General features: G+C 43.5%; 1 protein-coding gene across 1 annotated transcript in view; it reads right to left on the reverse strand.

Annotated features, from left to right (window-relative positions):
- Positions 1-919: 919 nt before the first annotated feature.
- NTSR1 (neurotensin receptor 1) overlaps positions 920-22855 on the reverse strand; it is a 55280-nt gene continuing 33344 nt past the window's right edge. The window contains exons 2-4 of the mRNA XM_061361535.1: positions 16906-17107; positions 6513-6603; positions 920-4193 (exon numbers count right to left, since the gene is read on the reverse strand). Coding sequence (XP_061217519.1) covers positions 3944-4193; positions 6513-6603; positions 16906-17107 — 543 coding nt within the window. The 3' untranslated portion in view covers positions 920-3943. The remainder of the gene's footprint in view (positions 4194-6512; positions 6604-16905; positions 17108-22855) is intronic.

The following is a 22855-nucleotide window of genomic DNA, read 5'->3' on the forward strand; positions in this document are numbered from 1 at the left end:
CCTTTGTTTAAACAGCTACCAAACAACACAGCCAGGAAGGTATCAGACTGACACACAAGGTGTTGTACAGGTAAGCTCTAGTGCTCTCATGCCATGTGGATGTCTGTCCAGGGGCATGGTAGGGATGCAGCCACATGATGATGGATTTAAACCTGCAACACAAGCTGTCTGCAGCAACAGCACACCTTGGGTTTTATTTCACTGAATGTTTGATGCTGTAAGTGCAAAGGTCCTACTATTACCATGTTTACAGCCTCTGTCCTGCTAACCCTCCTTTGGCTTTTCCATTTAGTTTTCTCCTTTACAGGCGCAGTCATTGGAGCGAGGTCTCACGCACTTTACAAAATAGACAAGCTCAGCAGAGCATTCAAACACTGATGTGTGCTGGGCCTTTGGTGAGAAAGTCCTGTCTGGGGGAGGTTTCCAAATCGCATCATGACTTTGTAAACCTGCTTTCACACGCTGCCAAATGGATGGCCCCAGCAAGAATACTGTGAAGAGAAACAAAGCCTCAAAATAGCATTTGAAGGAGGTCGTTTGGTAGACACTCTTCAGATGGGAATTTCTCGGGATCCATCTGGCAGCACTTCACATCTGTGGGTTCAACAGATACTTTGTAAAGTGGGAACAAACATTTCAAAACACTTACAGGAAATTTGCATAGATTAAGAGCGTGCTGCTCCAACACTCACCTCTGCCCTAGCCAAGACAGGAATGCAAAGGATGGGAGGATGCATTTTATCTAATGGCAAAAGCCACTTATACTCACTTAGGTTTAAAGCTAAACCTTGTTGGGTTTGTAGTTCAACTGTTGTTAAAAGACATGGAAAGAACTATTTTTCTAGCATATACTGGGCAGTTTGTACTATTTCCTTCTCTATGGCATCATGGTTTCCTTTACAAAGCCATGGCGTCCTCACTTCTCTGAGCTCAAGGGAACTAAATATCTCTATTGAACATAGCAAAACTAGGTGAGGAGGGAGGAGAAGATGAAATCAGCTGTAACTTACACTTCTCAGCTCAAGGTAGTCAGATTTGGCCAGTGAAAGAGGTAGCTTTGAGCCTCAATCTCAGGTTAAGGCCATAGATTTAGGTCTGCTCCCATGTTAGATTGCAGGAACGGAGCTGTAGAACCCCTCAGACTGCTTGGATAAATCCCCCCGAATAGTCATCTATTAGGACTTGAGTGGCCCAGCAAATACTGTGGAAAGAGTTTATGATAACTTCATTTTTACTCCAGCTTGTTCCCATTTTCATGCCAAACCAGAAATAAACCCACCAGTTTCTCTGAGCTGTGATCAAATATTCTGTATTCTGCTTGTGTATCTCAGTAATGAAAATCTGATACAAGCATCTTATGTGAAAAACCAAGTTTTTGAACAGTGTTCTCTAAGATAACCCAGCACATTTCAGCAGGTTGGTTGGTGTTGAAGGAGTATATTAATAATGTTTAACCTTTCAAAAGGAACTGAGACACGCAGGGTGTTAAATCCCAAGGGAAGTCAAAGCAACAGTTACAGCTTCTGTGGGAGGTTTCCAAAACCACCTCCCAGCTGCTGGCTCATTTTAGAGGTGAAGTTAAAATATGTGGATGCTCTCCAGAAACACTGGAAGTGCCAATGTTAAGTGTGTGACATTAAGACTCTTCTTCCTTTACTCATTGTACAAGGCATTACGTATCAGTATTCTAGAGCTTTCTCCAGCCTGCCGAAGCTATTTCAAACAGTCAGACAGATGACATTTGCTGATTTCTCAGATTTCCTTCCAAAGAGACCAGTCTCCTTTGTGCTTTTTAATTTCTTTATTATTTCGTGTGTGCCACTACCTGTTTTCCATGCCTAAGAAGAGTCAACTGTGCATGAGAAACTAAAGTGCTTTGTCAGCTGTAATCTCTGCCCCCTGTTTGGTACAACCAGGGCAAGGAATTAGAAGGCATGACAGGAGAGAGCTTGCAGTTTGGCTGAATCAGAAGAAACTGAAACTAAAGCCTCACTGACTTCTATTTTGAGCCCTTTCTTTGGGAGTGGTTCTGTACTAAAGGTTAAAATAATCTCCAGTCTGTGGTGTGGTTGGGGGCCACGGCTGATGGTAGCCAGGCCTATGATGGTAGCTAAGCCTTTACAACTGCAAGGTTATGTATTCCTCAGAAGCAGATGGCTTTCTCTAACGACTCACAGAAAATGCCCCACAATCATTTTCTTTATGTCCTAAGCCCAATAGGACTTAAGCCACTAGTCCAGGGAGTTGGGCTTGATGATCCTTATAAATCCCTTCCAACCTGAGATATTCTATGATAGCACATATACACCAGGAGAAGCCACCGGTACCCAGTGGATCAGTAAGTGGATCACTGTGTGAGTTCACTGGGACTAGACCCACATCTCCATCATTGAGACTTCTGCTAAGTACCAAGGGTGCTTGTTAGCTGGAGTGGCATGGGACCAGAAAGCAGAATTGAGCTGAGTGACTCTTTTCATCATTTGTCATCATAAAGAGGCAAGCCCTGCTCTCCTAACAAAGTGTGGTGTGAAAGGGGACGCAAGGTCACCACCAATAAAATCACAGCAGAGGTTGCAGAGGATGATGGATTGGTTCCAGGTTCGTGTAAGTCACCATCTGGTGATGTGACAGCAGGGAAAGCCCTTTAGCTTGTCCCAGAAGCCTGTGATTTCCTTTGCCAAAGACTCTGGAGCAGTTGGTGCATCGCACAGTGGGCTGTTAGAAGTGGAACCATATGGGGGAAAAGCTCATGCTACCTATCCTGACCAACTGAGAAATGTCAAGGAGAATTTTCAGGTCTTGTTTCTGCTCCTTTTGCCTGTTAAAAGAAAGTTATTTTAGAGCTAAGACTCCCCAGTTTAGACCTTTTTGAGTCCTCCATTTGCAATACCTGAAGATTCTTTTGTGCAGATCTGGGTGACAACAGGTCTGGTAGCAGAAAGAAATAATAGGCAGAGCAAGAGGCCCTGCTTCTAACAACTGATGTGACCTCTGAGCCATCAAGCTTTGAGAAAATGGTAAGGAAGCAAGTAAAATTGGAATAAGAATGGGAAAAACCTGAAGGTCCACAGAGCCTGACATTTTTTAATCTCTTAATGCAGGCCAGCTAACTGTTCTCCCAGGTTTAAAACAGTATTTGGCTATATGGAAAAAGGAAGATTTTCCATTTCTGTTCATTTTCAGTGCTCCAGCTGGGCACAGTTTCTGCCTTCTTGACTTTGCCAGAGACTTTGCTATTTATTGATGTTGAAGTACCAATACCAGCAGGAGAGGGGATTCACTGTGCCAGGCACTACAGATGCCCTAAAGTGAAAGGTGACCCTCATTCCCCCAGGTCACAGCCACCCCAACCTAGGTAAGGCATCATATGTTGTTATTTCATTCCAAGGAGCCAGATTGGCTCTTTTGAGCACCTAGGTCGTATTATTCATAAAGTAGATATATTCCTAAAGTAACCACCTGGCTCCCTGAGTTTTCACTCCTCATCCATTGAACATCCCATAGAACAGCATGTCCATTCTCCAAAAACATCCTTTTCTGTTCAAAACTGCTTTCTCCTCATCAGACTCTCTGCTCGGTGCCACTGAGAGACGGGATCTCAAACCCTTGGATGTGAACATGGCATCTCTGCATTGAGACAAGGATGAATGCAGTATGATTTTTGCCTAAGTATAACATATTTTGGCTTCCCAGTTAACACTGCATCTTGATTTATGCCAGACTGAAGTTACAAAACGTGTAGACATTACTCACAAGAGGCAAGGCCAATGCTTTAAAATAACCTCAAAGTTACTGGCAGAACGAAGCCTATTCTTCCAACAAAAATGACTTTGCTAAACACATTTGTGTTACACGTGAATTTGGAGACCATGCATGAAAGTCACAGAGGCCTCTCTCGAGTTTTGACTCCACGATGAAATGCATTTCCCTTCGTCCTTTGGCTTCAGTATGTAGTTTCCCTTGTGACCTGGCTGGAAAATGTGTGGTTGCTGGAGATGCTGTTGGATTTCCTGGTGAAGGCCAGTCGTTTCTTCTTCTTCCTCCACGGCAGGCACAGGAGCGTGAGCGTAGACAGGAAGATCTGTCGGAAGTTTGCAGACACCAGGTTGTAGAGGATGGGGTTGATTGCCGAACTGATGTAGAAGAGGACATTTGTCAGCATGTAGAAGTAGTGGTAGAAGTTGAAAAGGGAGCTGGAAGAGCAGATGAAAGAGAAAAATCTGAGTGTGGAGAACTCAACTCAAAGTCACAAGGGTGAGAAAAGCATGAGCTGCTTTTTCAGCTAATCCTTCTTGGCTGGAGACATGAACTTACCAATGGTACATGAGCCACAAGGAAAACATCTATGTTTTCCACTTGGACTGGCCAAACGTAGGTCAAAAGAGAGTCTTACCCCAATCACTAGCAGTTAGAAACATATTTATGTGCTGGGTCCAGACGTGGTATTTACCTTGTGCATTCATTTTGAAATCAAAGATAGATTCTGGAAACTGAGAAGCCGGATGGAAATCTGTTTCTGTGTCATGCATATACATTAGCTTGACTTTTCTGGCTTCAGTTTTAGTGTACAAAGCCTACAGAAGAGCCAAGATCCAGATGCAGCTGTGTCCTCCCAGCAGTGAGAGCTGCATCAGCTCATTCAATGGGCCCTTGGGTTGGGATCTGCATGCAATCTGGGATAGCATTTTCTATTCTGGGGGCAAGCTGATGATAGCATGCTCTTGAAACATACCCTGACCATTGCAATATAATGTTTTCAACTAGAATTGGTTGAAAATGCATCGCTATTTTTCTTTTCTTTTGGAAATACCTCTCCTTGGGCCAACTGAGATCAACAGCTCGGAGCTGAAACGGTTATAAACAACATGGGTCTCATTTGCAGGAAGATGTTGCCCAGGATCATTCACCTCAGTGGAAACTGCAGACCTTTTTGTTAGCTGAGTGCTGCCTAACAAAAGATAAATAGACGTGTGCTGGAGTATATCACCGATCCCTCCACACCCCTTCAGCACTGCCAAGTACTGTATGACCCATCCAGTTCTTCCAAGCAGTTTTTATATGAAGATGGGAAGAATTAATATAGCAAAAATCTATCATCTTCATGGGCAGAATGCATTTATAAATGAACACATCCAGATGCTGCAAGCTCTTGATTAGGTACCATACCGATACTTCGCCATTCCTAATATTCCATGTTTCCCTAGGATCGCTCATGGCTTTTAAAAGCAGAAACAAATAACCTGGGAATGCAATCACAATGCATAAATCCACCCTAACTGCGGACAGACTTCTCTACCCCTCTTGCTCAAAGCGAAGGCAGTCATCACATAATTGATTGCTGCTTTAAGTGCTTTTCCTATAGGAAAGCAACCAAGAAAAAGCAGTTTGTCCCAGCATGTGCCTAGAGCTCTGTTTTCGTGATTGAAGATAGGTTTGTGGTTTTTACTACGGATGGATGTACAATTCCATTCAATAGACTGCTGTATTGTAAATTACTCTTTTTTATGTTTGCAGTTAATGAAATTTTAATGTCTCAGAGCTCCTCTGTCTTTCAGTATTGTGGATTCTTTTCTTTTCCTGTTCCCTGTCTGTTCCCTTTTCATTGCAGGGAACAGTCCTGGTCCCAGGGAGAACAGGGATGTAACACCATGGGAGGACAGTGCATCTTGTACTGTCTCAGGGTACCATACTCTGGGGTATGTATCCCCAGAGACCATTAGTACTTAATTGCAGATTTAAAGTGAATAATCAGTTCTGTGGTTGCTTTGCTGAGGAACCTGGCCTGACACAGCAGAAAGGCTGCATGGAGCTGCTTGTGTGCCCTTGCACATCTGTGACCACTGCACGTGCATTCAGCATAAGCGTGCGGTTATCCCTAAATTCTCTGAGAATCTGCACATTTTCTAATCAGTGCAACTGCTAGTATTTAATTTTGATCCACTCCCTGCCAGACCCAGTGAATAACGTGCCCCACACTCAGTGAGCAGTGCAGTTATTTCCCCACCTATGTGATAATCTCTCCTGTCACTAAGGAAATGTGGCATCATGGAGCTAAAGCGTGCGTTGACAGGAGCAGCTCTGTTTCAGGGTTGATGATCAATAACTCTGCCACAGAGACAGCGTTTCACTTCAGATGTCTAAACCCCCCTTTCCAAATGTCATTTCATCAAGGCCTGTCAGAGGTGGCTATCTGTTGCTGTTGTTAACAGTGGTGAGGCTGTGGTCACAGCCACAGAAGAAGGAGGGGCTGACGATGCATTTTGGTTTGAACTAATGTTTCCTTCACCCACATATGGGGATTTAGATGATAAAACCCTTAATTTGGCTGGTAAAAATGGTAAGAAACCCAAAAGAATAAACCAAACCACACTTAGGAGATTGAGGCTTTAACCCCTCATATGGAGAATGCTCAGATCCCTATCTCCATCCCCAAGTCTGCTGGTACCATTGCAGCCCCATCCCCAAACCACATCCCAGCATGGTGGGAGCTTGTCCCCTGTGTTGTTACTCACTCTGTCCAGTGACTGGAGGGGACATAGCAAAACATGAGACGCCGTATGTGATAAGGGAGCCAACAGACCACAAAGGCAATCACCACAGCACCTGCAAGGTATGAAAAAACCCATTAGTTTTTGTTAGCAATTCTCTGTCTGGGTGAAAAAGAGACCTGTATGTGTTTTGCTTATTGCTATAAACTGTTTTATCTAAACCCCCCTTTACTGCAAAGAATTAATAACCTTGAGGGACAACCAGCCTGCAAATGTCTGTAAAAACAAACGTTAACAGAGATAAGAGAAAATAACAAAAAGCACAGGGGAAATGACATTATGATAGAAGAAGTTACAGGTAAAGGACTGCTGATGCCTAGCTCAGACTTTGGATTATGAAACTGTGTTTGCATCTGTCCTTGTGTTTCTTGCCCTTGTGGCACTGCATATTTGGTCCAAACGACTTGAGAGACGTTAGTGTATGTTTTTCGTCCAGGTAGACAGGGAGTCAGGGACACTGTAATCCCATTAGTTTGTTATGTGGAGCCACTGGTCTCAGTCCCTATGGTGCTAGGGATCATTAAACAGCCTCAGGAGCTGCTTTCTGGTGTCAGGGCTCGTCCTTTTGTTCCACGTTTGTGCAATTCCTGAGACACTGATTACAAGATGTTTGGCTCTAGACATTGCCATAATAAAAATGATAAATTAAAGGGTAACCAGAGAAAGATGATATGTTTTCTTGCTTTCCAATTCTAGCCAAGGGACATCAAATGATGGAAAATAAAATGCAACAGCTCTGGAGGATAAAAGTGCTGTTGGATGGAGTGCATTTGTCAATCTAGATTAAAGACTAGACAGATCAGGCAATCAAGGGAAAGATTTGTTTCCTTTTGTAATATGCATTTCAACCTCTGCATGAGATGACAGGATTCCGGCAGAATCCTAGCAGGAAATAAAGAAATCTCAGTTAAAACATAACACAATAAAAGATAAGAAGAAAATCAAGGCTAAATGAAATAATTATGCTAATTCTTTATCCCAGATTTGCTGTACAGAGAATAAGGGCCACATCACTCTTGTCCTCTATGTGACCTGTAAGGGGCTAGGAAGCAGCAGAGCTCTCTTTCAGAGCTACACACCACCAGTGCAATGCGGATTTGGCACATGGAAGCAAAGGCTGCTTTTCCTTCTGCCTTGGGATTGAAAGCATTTATGTGGCTATGTCTCAGACCCAGACACTGTCATCCCACAGGGACTATGCCATAGCTCGTAGAGGAGACATGCAGAAAGATGTGTTTCCCTTTAAAAACACAGTCCAGGAGGAGCAAGTCTGGCTGTGGTTGCATCTCCCCATCACCATTACTCAGACAAGAGGCACAGGGGAGGCTTCAGTAGTGGAGTGGGGAGGGAAGGATCTGTGCCCTGTTTCTATGGGTGTTATCACTAACATAGCCACTGCCTAATTTGTACAGAAATTAAGTAATTCCTCAGTACTTACAGCCTTATTTCAACTCCATGTGCTGTCTCTCATAACTAACAAAGGAGATGGTTATGTTCTTTTAGCATCAGCCTGCATGATATTTGAGCATCTTCCAGGAATGCTGCAAAAGCCATTTATTCAATAAAGTTTTAGGCAACTGAAGGGACTTGTTTTGGAAGGAAGGCTAGAGGGTCTGGTTTTATTCTCTTTTCCAAGTGAATTCATTATTTCAATCTGAATATTTCTGGCTGCTATATGGTCACTGTGATCACAGATGCAATTCATCACTAGACAGCCTGCAGCTTTTCAGACGCTGTCAGGAGAATGAAGTTGACCTGCATCTGATCCTGCCCTGAGGAATGTTGATGGGACATTGATGGGGAGAGCCCCTGGATGACACATAATGTGGGAAAAGTGGGGATGTCCACTGGGAAGCTCAGAGCTGGATGCCTGCCCTGCTCTTCCATGTTTCTGAGCATCTGCTTTTGACCACCTCCAGGAGCTAAGTTCTTTGTTGGATGGTCCTTTGGTTTGCCCAGGATGGAGCAGTCCACCCATGACCCTCCAGGAGAGCCCTGTCAGGGGACACAGGAGAAGTGATGGTCCAGCCTCTTCCCCTCCACCCATCAGCCTTAGGCCAACAGGAGCGAGCCAGCATCACAGCTCCATCCATCTGCTTTCCCAGAACCTGTACAGGATTAGCTGGATTTTCAGGCTGTGAAAGCAGCTTCCCAAAGGGCTCCCAACACAGGTTCATTTGCTCACATCATAATTTTTGCAGAGACCTACATTCACTAGCACTTCCCAGCTGCTTCCCCTGCATGTAGCTCTTTAGGAACAGCAGGATTTGGATTCTTTCTACAGCCAGTTTTAAGTCTCACACATCTGCCTGTTAAATTTACCAAGGCATTAAATGGAAGTGGGTTTCTCCTGGTAAAGGATCTCTGCTTCTGTGGCTCAGACAATACTGTGCTAAGTAATATAGAGGCAAGGATCTATAGCAGAAAAAACACATATTTGGAGAAATATCTGCTTAACCTCAGCAAACAAATAGTCAATTAAGTAATCTGTGGTAATTCTGTAATATCACATGCAATCACTCTGCAATTAAAACTCTATTAAACACATTGCTAAGTGCATCAGAGACACTTACAGTCTGATTTGGCAATCCCAGCTGGGTAGCACGCTGTGCGATTCTGTGCCACCAGCCTCTGCTGCACAGATTAGGAGACCCTGATCTGTATTTGTCACCCTTAATCTGTATGTTTCAATTTTATCATACAAGAGATCAAGAAGATTTAAGGTGGCAATCCTGCCCTGTGTTTTTTCCCCTCCCCAGGGATGGATATGAAACACAGGAATGTGTTAGCTTTAGTCTAATACGAGCTGTATCTTCATTCCCCTTCTAAATCAAACTCCCACTGTAAATGTGTATTAAAACCTGAATTATTGCATCCTGTGGCCTTCTATTTTGTCCTATAATGGCCTTATTCTCTTCCCATTTGAACCACATCCCAAGGAATATGGGGAGAGGGGGAAGGAGGAGCAGCGGCGGATGAGCTCTTGTTTATTGCTCAGGAAGTCCTGCAGAAGGAAACATACATTTTGTGTGACATCCTTTTCATTGTGCAAAAGAAGATTTAAACCTTGCCAGTCTTGATTTTCAGACTAAACTGGATGTGGAAGCAATTCTGGAAGTTAAATTGCATTAGGCTGCACCGAGTATTTCATTTTACCTTGTGTGTATCCTGTAGCTGAGGCTGGGAGACAGCCCTTCTCCAGGGCCAGCATCTCAAAAACCTCATGTTGGGTTAACATGAGCACAGAGCAATATATCATGTGTAAAAATACCATGCTAAGTGCTCGGAGGCTGGTTTGACTGAGCATAGGAGCCACGCTTGGGAAGGCTTTTCAGCCCTCGTCCCTCCTCTGGGGCCATCTGAGTCTTGGTGTGACTCAAAGCACCGGGACAGTGATGGGTAATGTGCCACTGCTGCTGACTCATGCAGGACCTCGGGGATCTGCTGCAGTACAAAGCACTTGGCTGGTGTTTTCCTCCTCACTTTAGCTCTTCTATCCCCTCCAGGGTCATGCTGAGTCACAGACCCATGGTTTAAGGTGGCCCTTGGCAAGGACATCCCTCCATCTCTCCTCCTTTCTGTCCAGGAGAGGAAGAAGAGAGATGCTGCTCCCTCTTTAAACCACCTCAGCTGTTGATGGGGCATTCAGAGAAGCTCAGATCTATCCTTCCTTGATAGTTTAATTAAAATTGTTTTGGCCAATTTGTCTCTTTTTCTGTGCATTTTAAGGGCAGCTATAACACATACAGCTGGGGAACAGCACATTGTAGTCTCTGAGCAGCAGCAGGAGCTGTTTGGGTACATACAGACCCATCTGAACAACATCTCTCAGCCTTTTCTGCATTTCAGCTCATCAGCAGCCGTGTGTCTCCAATGCTGCCCAAGGAATGCATGCTCCAGCTGTACTGCTAACATATATGACAGTGTTATGGGGTTCATATCAGGGATTTGCATTAATGTTGACTCTGGGAGAAACAGTTCTTGTGTATTCAAAGCTCCTGGGTTTAATACGCTTATTTAGTTGATGCTATTACAAGAGAATCTCTTCCAAAGTGGAGCAAGAGTCACTGTGCCATTTGATATGAGAGATGGCAAAAGCTGGGCCAAGTGTAGATGTAGCTGGCACTGCCAAGTTAAACCTCGAGGCGCTGTTTATATTCACATGATGCACTACCTGACAGGTCATAGGCAATGTTTATTCCAGCGGGCCCCAAAGTAGGGATTATGGGAGCTGCAAGGGTGGGTATGAGCCTAGTAAAATTAAAACTGCTTATGCTGCCATTTGGGTCACAAGGCTGCAGAAGAAAGGATTTCCATAAAAGTCAATAATAACCAGATTGAGGAGCGATATGCACCAGTAGTACTCAGGAGAGCGAAGAAGGAGAAACTGGGTATAACAATGGGCCTGGGGAGCCTTTGGCTCCTTCGGACACCCCTGAAAACACAGAGCATTTTCTGGAGACAATCCCCCTTTGCTTTTGCACTTATTACTGAGCAGTGTAAACATCAGATTTGACTCGTTATTTTCCATTCCCAGCAGCCAGAGATCTGCTTTTCATCTTTCTGTTTCATTTTCCTTCCTTTTATTCCTATTGTGGGAGGATTGTCTTTCTTGGATGAAGAGGTAAAAGATGCTCTCTCTCCTGAAAAGAGCCCCTAAACACTTTGTTAATGGCAGTGAGACAGCAGAGTGATTAGACAAACCTTCTAGCATGCAAAACCAGCATATTTTACTCAGACTATATTCTCTCAGCCCTGATTTTCAATGGCTTTAGCTGACAGCTTTGAAAGTGGATGTGAATTCCTGCTGCTGCAGGTGATTACAACATCCACTGGTTTCATCCGTAAGGAGCAAGACAGAAAATGAAGGTTAAAGCTAAGCCCAGGAATAGGGTCTGACTAGCAGTGCATCACTGCTGACCCACTGCAAACTGGGGTCTCAACCTCTGTTTCCTTCTAAAGCAATTATTTATTTTGGAAATGAAACAAAAAGTTGCTCAATTCCATTTAAACTTTATTCCTGCCTTTTTTCCTGGGGATAGCCAGGTGTTTGGAGGAGAAGGAAGAAGAAAGAAAGAGAATTTCCCCTTTGAAGGATAGGTAAGTGCTCCTGCCTTCTCCTCACCAGCTTCAAGGCCCTTTCTATTCGGTAAGATCAGGTATAATCTGAACTAACATCTTCTGCAGCTCCTTTCTTCTTTTCTCTCCAGTTCTGGGTTTCAAGTGTCCTTTGGTCCTCCAAGAAGGAAGCTTTCCAGAGGGACCCTGGAGCTGTATTTACTGCATGCTTCTGCAATGACTAAGGCCCTGGCCAGACATTATGTTTTAAAACACATCAGTTTGCTTTTTAAATGCTCACATTGACAGGGTTTTACACCTGGAAAATCTGCTTGCTGGGCAGGACAAGCCTTAGAGTTGTCTTCAGAGATGCAGCCACGGGAGCCTGAATCCCAGCTGAATCCACTGCAGCCAGAGCTGCAGTGCCAGAGAAAGGACATGGCTTAGGAGAGGAGAACAAAGAGTACCCCTGTCCTGAGAGGTACAGCCATCACCCCTTCCTGCTCCTCGAGGGTGTTTATAGAGCGCTCTGATACTGCTTTCTTGATGTCACTTGGCAGGCTCTAAAGTAAACCTACATGTACAAACATCTCAGGGAAATATATACAACTGTTCTATAGCTAATTTATCCTCCTGAATTTCAATGTGACACTTGAGCTGTTAAACCCATCTTCCACTCACCCTTAATATCACGGTGCTTTTGCTGAGCTCCACTTGGAGCTGCTCAGGCTTTTTATTAGGGATACAAACTGCCATGAATTTAGTTCCTTTCTTCCAAAAGAAATGGTTCATAGACAAATCTGATTCCCTTAGTATATAGGAATTATGAACTGCATCTGCCTAAGGAGCACATTTGCAGACTGGTGCTCTTCTGTGTATTGCGGCTGCCAAGTATTAGCTATTTGTTATTCCTGTTTGCGAGATGATTACACTAAATCTCATAGCAATATTCTCCTGAAACAGATATCTCAGACTTGGAACATCAGAGAGGAGAAATGAATGAAGTCTTCAAGGCATTCCTGCAGAAAGGGAATTATTAATGCACAAGTTAATGAAATGCAGGCTGCTTGGATGCTTCATTAATACTTGGCCTTTGTCTAGTGTTACTTGAAGAAATACAGACCCCAAAAAATCATAATTTATAAATTCTTGGATTTTCAGTAAAAGAATGTAGTCTGATTTCAGCTCCTAAGAAGCACCTTAAGGAGGCATCACCCAGCCAGCTGTGGGAGACCAAAGGATATTCTTTTAATTGGTTAAATCTTTCTAAGTCCTTTATAATTGCTTTCACTAAGCAGCTTCTCTAATGTGGCAAACACTACCTGGAACTGATTGCATTTTAATAGGCTTAGCCAATGTCCACCCAGGGACATGCAAAGCCTCCTCTTGATGCCCATCAGTTTGTCTCAACGTTCTCAGAGCTGAGCTGTGCCATCCAGTAACTCCTTCCTTCCATCCACAGCCAGAACCGATCTGACAGGCAGTCAGGGAGGTATTGAGGGCTGCTCAGTGAAAAATGGGCTGCAGGCTGGTGTATCGATGGGACATTTAATCCTTGTCACAAAACTGTCCCTTTTTGAGAAGACGTTTTGCCCAAACTGTGCTTTCAGCCTGAACCAAGCTCAAATATCACCTGATTTTTCAGTGCTGTTCGTAAATGTGAGACAGATAGGGAAGATTGATGTTGTCTTTCTATGTCTGGATACAGCATGCAATAGTGTGCACAGCATACATGAAGTTTTACCTACTGAAGGCTGCTTATTTGAAAGGTACATGTGTGCACAGCTCTAAGATTTATTTAGGATGTTATCAACTCATCAGGCAATCAGAGAACGCTCACCCTTCCATGAAGCAACACACATCACCCAAGCAATCAGCTCTCATCACTGCAGTTTATCCAAGGAGTAATAACAAAGACTGGATGTGGTTTGCAATTGGAAAGATGGAATATTGGATGGACGAAGGAAGGCACAAAGCCTCGTGGTGGGAGGTTATTTAGCAGCAGCACTGATGCAGACTTTCCCTGTTACCCTCACTAAAGAGCTGGGATGCTGCCAGTGCATTGAGCTGCCTGACTTTGGATCCTCACACCTGGTGAATGCTGACAGCAGAGAGGGAATTACAATCAGGAATCACATGGTAACTGCATTAACGAGGTGGCTCCCTGGCAGCCAGGCTGATGTGTTCCTTGATCCCCATCTCCCTAATCATTCTGTACATGACCAAAGTCAGACAGAGCCACGAAATACGCGAACGCTATCAAATGATGTTGTGCACGTTTTGAATGAGGCTGTTAACCCAATCGATTTAGCTCCTACTTCAATGTCAATAAATACATCATCTCAGCAGACCTGGAGGAAAGAAGGAAGGTGATTGCTGCTCTGATCTCATCCAAAAGCTCTGCACACCATGAACTGCAAAAAAAGGTCTTTTTTGGGCACTAGATCTGAAACATTTCGACCTTAAAAAAGTGTATCAAGCTCTTTGTACTTCAAGCCAAAGTTCACCTTTGGAAATGGAAAATAACTTGACCCCTGTGAAGCTCTGATTTTGTGCCAACAGTTCTATTAGTGTAGACAAGTGCCGTTTTTCTTTTCCCATCCTTTTCCATATATGAGCCTAGACTGCGTACGTGGTTTTGGCTGCCATGGGTCCCAGGTTAAATCCTTTGTGTCCTTGTGTATCTTGCTACTTTTCAGACAGCTCACAGGCCTGATTTATTGAAAGAAAAAAAGAGTTATAAGGAATAGGTGACAAAAGGAAATGTGAGCCAAGCACATCCAGTAATCAAGTGCATCTGTAAAATGAAATGCAGCAGGATTTCACTCACACTTGGTAGATAAAAAAAGCCTTTCTGCATCATGTGGTGAATCACAGACAAAACTGATGATGAATTTCTTATTTGCTGGGTCTTCCTCAGTGCAGAGAAGGAGGAAGCAGCCGCTTTTTCATTGCTCTCCCAGCAGGGAGGGGAGTTCAGTCCTGTTGCTGGGGTGACACTGCAGAGATGCTTTAACATCTGTGCATCACTGCCATAAGGCCCCACGGTGCCACACCTGACCCACTTCTGCACCATATCAGGCTACATATTGAAAAGACCTCACTTTTGCTAACTTCTCTCAGCTTCTGCAGTACATAAAAGAGCAAAAGTTTGCCTGGGGAAGGAGATGAAGAAAATTAAACTTATTGGACCTGTTGGTGAGTGATGCTCTTCCACCACCACTGAGTAATGCAAGAGAATGGCAGGTGTAAATTCAGGACTCGCACTTATTATTCATGAAAAGCTCTCTCTTCTTGATGTTTAAAGAGTATACAATACTAAAAGGAGAGAGAAAGGTGTGAGATGTTTGTAGCACAAGTGAGAAAAGGCAACTTCTCACTTAATGGCAGCAGGAGGAAGCATTAGGAAACAGAAAAAGTAAGCAGGGAACCAAGTGACTTGCACAGCCCCGTCCTTGCAGGCTCAGCCCTGAAGCAAGGCTGACACTTTATCCCCCTATAGATAAAGGATGCAGAAACAGCAAATATCCCAGTCCAACAGGATACTTAGAGGGAATTCCATGTCTTTTGGCGTTTTTTCTTCTTTTTCTCAGTAGGCGTTTCCCAGCATGGTATTAGGAGCTGTGGTGAACATGATGTGGGAATAGTGCACTGCATAGGACACATCCCATGTGAAAAAGAGCTGGAAAAATCTCGTGGAGATCCTTGGTGCCTTCTTGAGGGATTTTTTTCCTGCCTGGAAGTGTGGCCTTGGCCAAAGCACGTCAGCTACCAAGAGCTTTACCATGAAAAGCACCAGTCAGACAAATGCCTGCTAACTAATCCTCACTGTCTTATGTGACTGTCACAGCTTAAAGTTTGTTAACAACAAACAATCACAGTTATTTTGGGGTACTACTTTTTAACAACTTTTGCTGTATTATCTGTCTGTTTAAGCTACCAGACACTTTGGTCTTTTCCTCAGCTTATTTAATGAAACCATCCAGCATTTTGCAGTACAGCTCAGTTCCTCGGTACAGCATCTTTTATTTAACCTTTGTCTGGACCAAAGCACTGCAGTAAAAGAATAAAGAGGTAATAGGCAAGGCTCAAGTTGCTGCTGACTAAATCATTAAAATGCTGGGCTAATTTTGCTTTTTCAGAGAGTCTCTGTGATCAGGTCTGTTCTTCAGCTCTACATATCAACAGACAAAGGCAAAAGAAAAGGTTTCTTTGTGATAACCTTAAATGTGGCTATTTGGAAGACTAAAAACCCCTATATTGAATCTCTTTCTGTTCACAGTTCTGTCTAGCTTCTCCATGAATTTATGAATACTCATCTAAGCAGGTCACAAATGGCCACATATGCTCCCAGTTATAAATATTTGAGACACCACATGTGCAAATATGAACCCGCTATTGTATGTGAAATAGAGGTAAAGCTATTTTCCACAACAAGGCTTTGGAATTTGGCTGAAAGATGTTTCAATAGCCAGCCCTCAAAGGGCTGCAAGATTTAGTTGAAAATCATATAAGAAGCAGCGTTTTTTAATATAAATAAATAAGGTTTTTGATAAATCTTAAACACAGCCGGACTGATTTGGCTTGGGGCAAAAGATGCCTTTTTGGGTATTGGGGCTGCAAATAGTCTGCAAAACACTGGATGCCCAATAGCTGGTGGGAGAAGGTAAAGTGCAACTCTTCAAACAAAGTAAGTTTGGGTCTAAAATGACATCAGTCCCCTGGTCATACTCAAAGCCTAAATCCAGCACCAGCTGAAAGAGGTAGAGGGTTCAGGGTAGAGCTGGCCAGAAACAGAAGAAGGAAGAGGAAAGCTTGAGGTTATCAGGTTGGTTCTGTTTCACAGAACATGAAATCTATTTAAATGTTGGGGTTTTTATCTGAGTACAATCAACTAAATTATACTTAAACCTCTTCCTTTTGCTCTATGATTTTTTTAAAGTCCTTTAAAGGGAGGTTAGAACTCAGAAAAGTGACACTAGGAGAAAAAGAAAATAGTGGAAAATAGAGGATAAAATTCTCTAGAAAACTCTTGGTGTCTTAGAAAGAAAAAGATGGAGAAGGAAAGAGAGCAAGGGGACAAATTAAATTTCCAAGATTTGTGGCTATGATAGAAGAATGGGACAATGTTGGAAAATCTCAAAGCATTTGGGGGCAATTTGGATTTCCCAAAAGGGCTAATTTTCATTTAAAATAGGTTTAGGATGAAAGTGTTTATCAGTTTCAATCTATTACTCTTCAAACTGTATTTACTTCGACACCTGTAGCCAGTTCCATGCCAAAATATGACAGTACTTACGTAGGACCCTCACGCCGTGCTTCAAGGCTTGCACACGGTTGGGCTCCATGGACATGCTGAGCATCGTCTGCTGCCCACCAATGGTGCAGACCTGGTTTTCCTGGGCAGCCTGCTTGAACATGACCATGAGCTGGTTGGCGATGATGGTGTTGAGCACAGAAATGACGACCATTGGGAACACAAAGGAGATGAAAGTGTTGACCTGTAGAGGAGAGATGTGGCACGGTTAAGGCATGAGCAGGATCAATGGAGCAGGAGGTTGGGTCTTATTTCTCAAAGCAACAGAGGAACAGCCTGCAGTTGGAATCTTTTCGCTCCTTTTACTCTGCTGGGTTTGACTTTTGAAGGCTTATTGCACAGAGAGAAAACTGATGACACTGATATATGTTCATTAACATGGGTTGACACTCAAAACCCCCTAATTCATTCACATTCATTTATGTTGCTTCCCTCTTTCAGTGTAGTTCATTGCCAGAAATGTCTCAACTGAAACATGCCATTGATCTTTTCATCTCGGGAACAGCAGGATGCTTCTTAGCATTCATTGTGCTTAGTGTGACTCCTAAATAACAGCGTGTTACTGTTTTTTTTCTTTATTACAAGCACTCTTTGGGATTTTTTTACTTCCTTTTTTTTTTTTTTATGGCCTCTCGTTTCCTTGTGTGTTTAATGACAGCGTTTTGTTATCTCATAACCAAATTATCCAATAAACCTTGTGCCTTAAAGGATTAAAATTGACCAGAATAAACAAGTGGAAGTTGTAATGTTTTTAGTACAAATTATTTGATTACTACAGTTTTGATAAAATTAAATGGAGGATCAAATTAAGCAGTGATTGAATCAAGTGCAAGTCGCTGTTCATTTCAAATAAGACTTTGTGAGTCAGGCCTTATGGGCTGTCTAGAAACCCTGCTGGAGCTGAGCTTAACAAACGGTGAGGCGACCATGGTGGGATGGTGAGCTGCTGTGGTGGGATGGTGGGCTGTCTCTATACAGTTTTGTGCCCAGAACTCAATGTGTTTAGCAAAAGTACCAGCTGGGTTTCGTCTCTCGCAACCCACATGGTGAGAAGAACATCATCTCTCATTTATGCTGGTGATAATAATAGAGCTCCTCTTTGGACTGAGGAAGTTCCTAGATACACCCCACCATTACGCACTGTTAATGGCTTCTTTTGTTATATATATAGTGGTTTTCTAAGCTTTTAAGATATCTCAGAGGCCTCCTTTGTATAAAGAGGAGTTATCCTTTGGAGTCACCTTGAGAGGCTAGGGAAGATCATTAAGCAGTAAGGATCAAGTTCTCAGCTGGTACAAAATGACACGGTTTAACTGAGAAAGTAATTTGTACTTGTAAAGGACCTATTTCATCTATTCAAGATGTAGCTGGGCTGACCTGGTGCACGCTGGGGTGGAAATGATTTGCTCAGACATACCAGGTCAGACTAAGAAAGGAACCCTGTAGGTCCCCATTCCTATTTCTATGGGTTTAGCACCTGAATTTCCTTCTTTCCTACTGCAGAATGATGTTTGCACATCAGTAAAAGGAAACAGCTCTCAGAAAGCTTCACTCTGCCACTTGTGCTTCAGAGTTCCTTTCATTCAAAACCTTTGCCCTAGCTATAAATTAGTCTTGCCTAATGTAATCACACAGAACTCAAAAAGTCTTTTCCGACCTTTCTTTAAAGCCTTGATTCATTCCATAATTCTATTGTGAAGTCTCTAAAGAGCTTGGCCAATTGTCTAGAACAGCACTGACTTTCGTTTTTTATGAATTGTTATGGTAAAAGCGAAAGCTTTCTGCTGTATTAAAGATTTTTTCCCCATGGCTTGATTTGTACCAAAACTTTCATATAGTTAAAAAGAAATAAATCACTGTTTTCCCCAGAAGCAGAAGGTTTTAATTTGTGGAAGGAATTATCTGCAAACACAAACTCTTGAGGACTGGAAAGGCTGGAAAAGCTGATCCCCCTCCTGCAAACCCTCTGTACTCAGTGCTTTTTCTAGGAAGCTGCTTGCTGGGTTGTGTGAGTTTGGACCCCAGTACTGAAACTCATGACATCAGTGGGACTAAAATGTCAGTGAACAACTGTGGGAGCCTTTGGGTCCTTATATACCTTTACAGATCACTTTGGCCCTGGGAAGGAGCATTTAAGACAGTGTCCAGGTTCATTTTTGACCTGAAAGTCTCAGGTGTTATGTTGGCTCATCATGGAAAGGACAGCTTGTGCAATGCTGCATCTAAACTAATTCTGTATTCAGGGTTGCTTGGGTGCCCGAAAAGTGGTCTGATTCTGTGATGTCTGCTATCAGCAAGCATGGTTCAGTCAGATTCTGCTCTCCATTAAAATTCATGTGTTTACATCAGTGTAAACCCACCAGATCTGAGGTTTCTGCTCAGCACCATGATGGACAGGGGCATGCAGAATGAGCACAGTGCAGAAGCACAAAGCTGTGCATGGAAAGGCTTAGCATTGACTGCTCTCAAGTGTAAAAACCCCAGCACCTCAAACCCTGTAACTCTGTGCTAAATCCTCCTAAAAAAAAGAGAAAATCCAATACTGCAAGGTTTGCCACTGGCAGGAGAGGATGAAACACTAACCCACTTCCATGCTGCTGTCACTCTGGTAATCAGTTCAATCCTTAAAGTCTGGTAGCATCTGTAGGATAGGATTAGTCCTCAGGACCAAATAGTGTTCTGTCTCATACAAAACAACAGCCTTCCCTTCCAGCACCACCTAAACAGTAACACTCAGAGACCTGAATCACTCTCCTCTTCCTTTGAAACAGAAACATGGAAGAGACATGGAGGGGGTGGACCAGAAACATCAAGTGATGCAAAAGCAGAAGCCAGTTCTCGGCTTTGTGACTCTTCCTATATCTTTTGTACAGAAAACTGCTCCCTGGCTCTGCTGACCTTCATGTTGATGTGATTTGCTTTTGCCAAGTTGTCCCTCAAATTATCTGGTTGCTGTGGTTTCCCTGGGTTACCACTAAAAGCAGACATCCACTTATAACAGTGATGGAGAAGATGAGCTTGTAACTTCACTCAGGGATTCCCCGGGGGGGGGGGTTTATGAGTCCTCTAAACCAGAAGTTTGATGAAGGCTTATTCTTTTGTGCTCCAAGGCAGCTTCTGTAGGAGTAGGAACTTAAAGACCACTACAAGAAGATGGTTTTTCCATCCCTCCTACAAGCCCAGGCTTTTGTTATATATGTATCTGAAGGAAAGGAGGGGAAATACTACATTGGTTACAGGCACTTACAGCAAAACTCAATTGCTTTAGCTGATTGTTGCCTTAGTCCATCGGCGCATGGTTGTGAAAGGGCATGGAACTGTTAGTGAGTGTTCAAGGAGGTTTCACAAGGTCTTGGAGCACTTGAGTGGTTGAAAGTAAAAAATTAGGCTAAAGTTTTTTTCCTGGAGTTGCAGCAGCAAGTTAAACACTTCCACTGCAAGTATTTATATCGACAAAGAGCCGCGAATCAGAACTGCTCATAATATTTTCTTTGAGAGGGTTTTGCTGAGAAAATGTTCCATTACTGAGACCATAAAATATTCCTGAATATGTGTCTTGTGTGTTCCCTCAGGCTTTTTCATTCCTAAATAAGTAAATAAAGTCCCACAAAGCAAATGAAGAGTGAAATGCTGGTCGCAGCAGCAGCGCGGCGTGGAGCATCCCATGAAGCAGCAGCTGAGAACCCCTGCCAGCAGGAGCGAATGTGGGGAACAACTAATATTTAGGGATAATTTTAGCCCTGGGTTATGACAGTGGTTTTGTGGCAGAGACCAGAGATGTTCCCTTGTTGCCTGATAAATGAGGTGACGGCAGAGCCAAGTTCTTGCTCTCTGTCAGTGCCACATCGCTGGAGACACGGCCCCTTCCAGCAGTGAGCTGGGATGCTCAGAGCAGTTTTGACCCCTTCCTCTTCAGGGGGGTGAGAAGGACAACTCAAATAGAGGGAAGTGTGGATGATGGTGAGATGGTAGAACCTCACCAAGATGATTAAGCTTCTCTCATACTTCATTTCCCTGCTGCACACCAGCTTTCTGTCTGGGAAATGGTATGAGCTGTCTGTCAGCCTTTCTGCTTTCCACTGAGGAGGATTCTCAGTGCAGAGCTCTCCTCCGGTCCAGCCACCCCTTGAGCACAAGCCTTGGGAAATGGTTGAGAAACCCAAAAAGGATCTGAAAACTATCTCAGGAGGAAATCTGCCTTTGATGGTTTCCTGGAAGTGATGCTGGAGAGGACCGAGGATGCAGAGCATCGTTTGAGTTGTGGTTTTGAGCAAATCCCACATAGCTGGGATTTAACAAGCTACCACGTTCTGGTTCACCTCATTTCCAATGGAAATGAAAAGTAAATTATCCTCCCCCTGATTGTGGAGGCAGTATTGTTAGCATATGTCAATCAGAAAAGCACATTCTGCTACATCAACATTCGGCTGCCAAAATATCTTATTTGTCTAAGAGTACTTTACAAAATTACCAGCTATTTCACTCATTGGCCGGAATTAGCAGTTTTTTAACCACCCAGTGGATAATTTCAGACTTTAATAAGCACGGTACCACATTCCTGGATACATCAATCTGCGCAAGACAAGGCAGGAAGGGGAAAGGCACACGGCGTTGACATGCCAAAAGGAGCATTTGGTCATGGCACTCATGTTTAATGTTCACAGGATGTATCTGATGAAAAATCCAAAGGTTTTTTTTTTCCCCCTCAGTAAATGAATCACCATCTAATTAAACCTCGTCTCTGCATAGCTTGCCAGATTTCCATGCCAAGTATCTCACAGTTACCAGGTAAATGCCATTCCTTAGATACAACAGGGCAGGAGAGATCTGCATTTGTGAGTGATGGAAGCAAACAAGAACTGCTTCTGTAGCCAGTGCGTGTTACAGGGAAGAATGTGGAAGCTAAAAACCATAGCCTAGGGAAGGAATTCTGCTCTTATGGAATATTTTTGAGGAATTTTATTAATTTCAGAGCGTATTAGCACTAGATTTTAGTAGAAAATCTTTCCAATGTTTCGTTTCTCTGGTCATTCATATAATAAATAATGCAGACTCAGAAGGGAGCTTAAAAGAGTGTGGACGTGGGAGAATAAGGAATTTGAAAGTCCTTATCTTGGATAAGTGCAGCCTGCTGTGGGAACACAAATCCTGGATAAATAGGAGTTGGCCCAGTGCTGAAACCTGTGTAAATCCGGAGCTACAACAGCGTACCCGAGCAGGAGCTCGATCTTTACACACTGCCAGTTTTAAGTCAGGCACATTTGCCTGTCACGTTTTATATCTGGTGGCTGCTATCTTAAGCAGCCCTGACAGCGTGATACGATGTGACACAGCCGTCACCCTCGGATGGAGGCTGACAGTGATGTGGATGGGTTGTACTTGGTGCCCATGCCCAGAAAGTCTTCATCAGTTGTGTGAAATAACCCTCCCCATGCGTCAAAACCAGGAACAGAATGTATATATCTGATATAGATCCAGGTGGAGGGACATTATAGCTCATCTTTAGCTTAATGGGTAATCAAAGATAAGATGCCAAACCCCAACAAATATTGCATTGGGTCTGAGTGACAGTGGGGAGATACAGGGGAGGTTTCAGTGAGAAGCTGCTGGAAGCTGTGAGGCTCTGTGCAGTCAGCCCTCTCCTCAATGTATGGGCTGATCCTGACTCTTCCCATCCCACACCAACCCATGTGTGAAATCCTGGAGAACAATGGAGTATCTGTAAAACACTTTGAAACACAAATTGGCCACCAGAGACACCCACTCCAGCAGTAGCAGGGGATGGAGAGAGCATCTCACCTCTCACAGAATGTGATCATGTGAATTGCTCTAATCTCATCCCAGAGAACTCCCCTGTTCATCTCTGGGAGCTGTTAAACAGAGAGGTTGAGAAGCAGCTTTGTTCTGCCCCTGTGAGGCCTTTTCAGAGGTG

Source organism: Neopsephotus bourkii, unplaced genomic scaffold, assembly GCF_033783945.1.
Source record: "Neopsephotus bourkii isolate Nb327-2 ecotype Australia unplaced genomic scaffold, CSIRO-AGI_Nbou_v1 NB_1060, whole genome shotgun sequence".
In the NCBI taxonomy this organism is placed as follows: Eukaryota; Metazoa; Chordata; class Aves; order Psittaciformes; family Psittacidae; genus Neopsephotus; species Neopsephotus bourkii.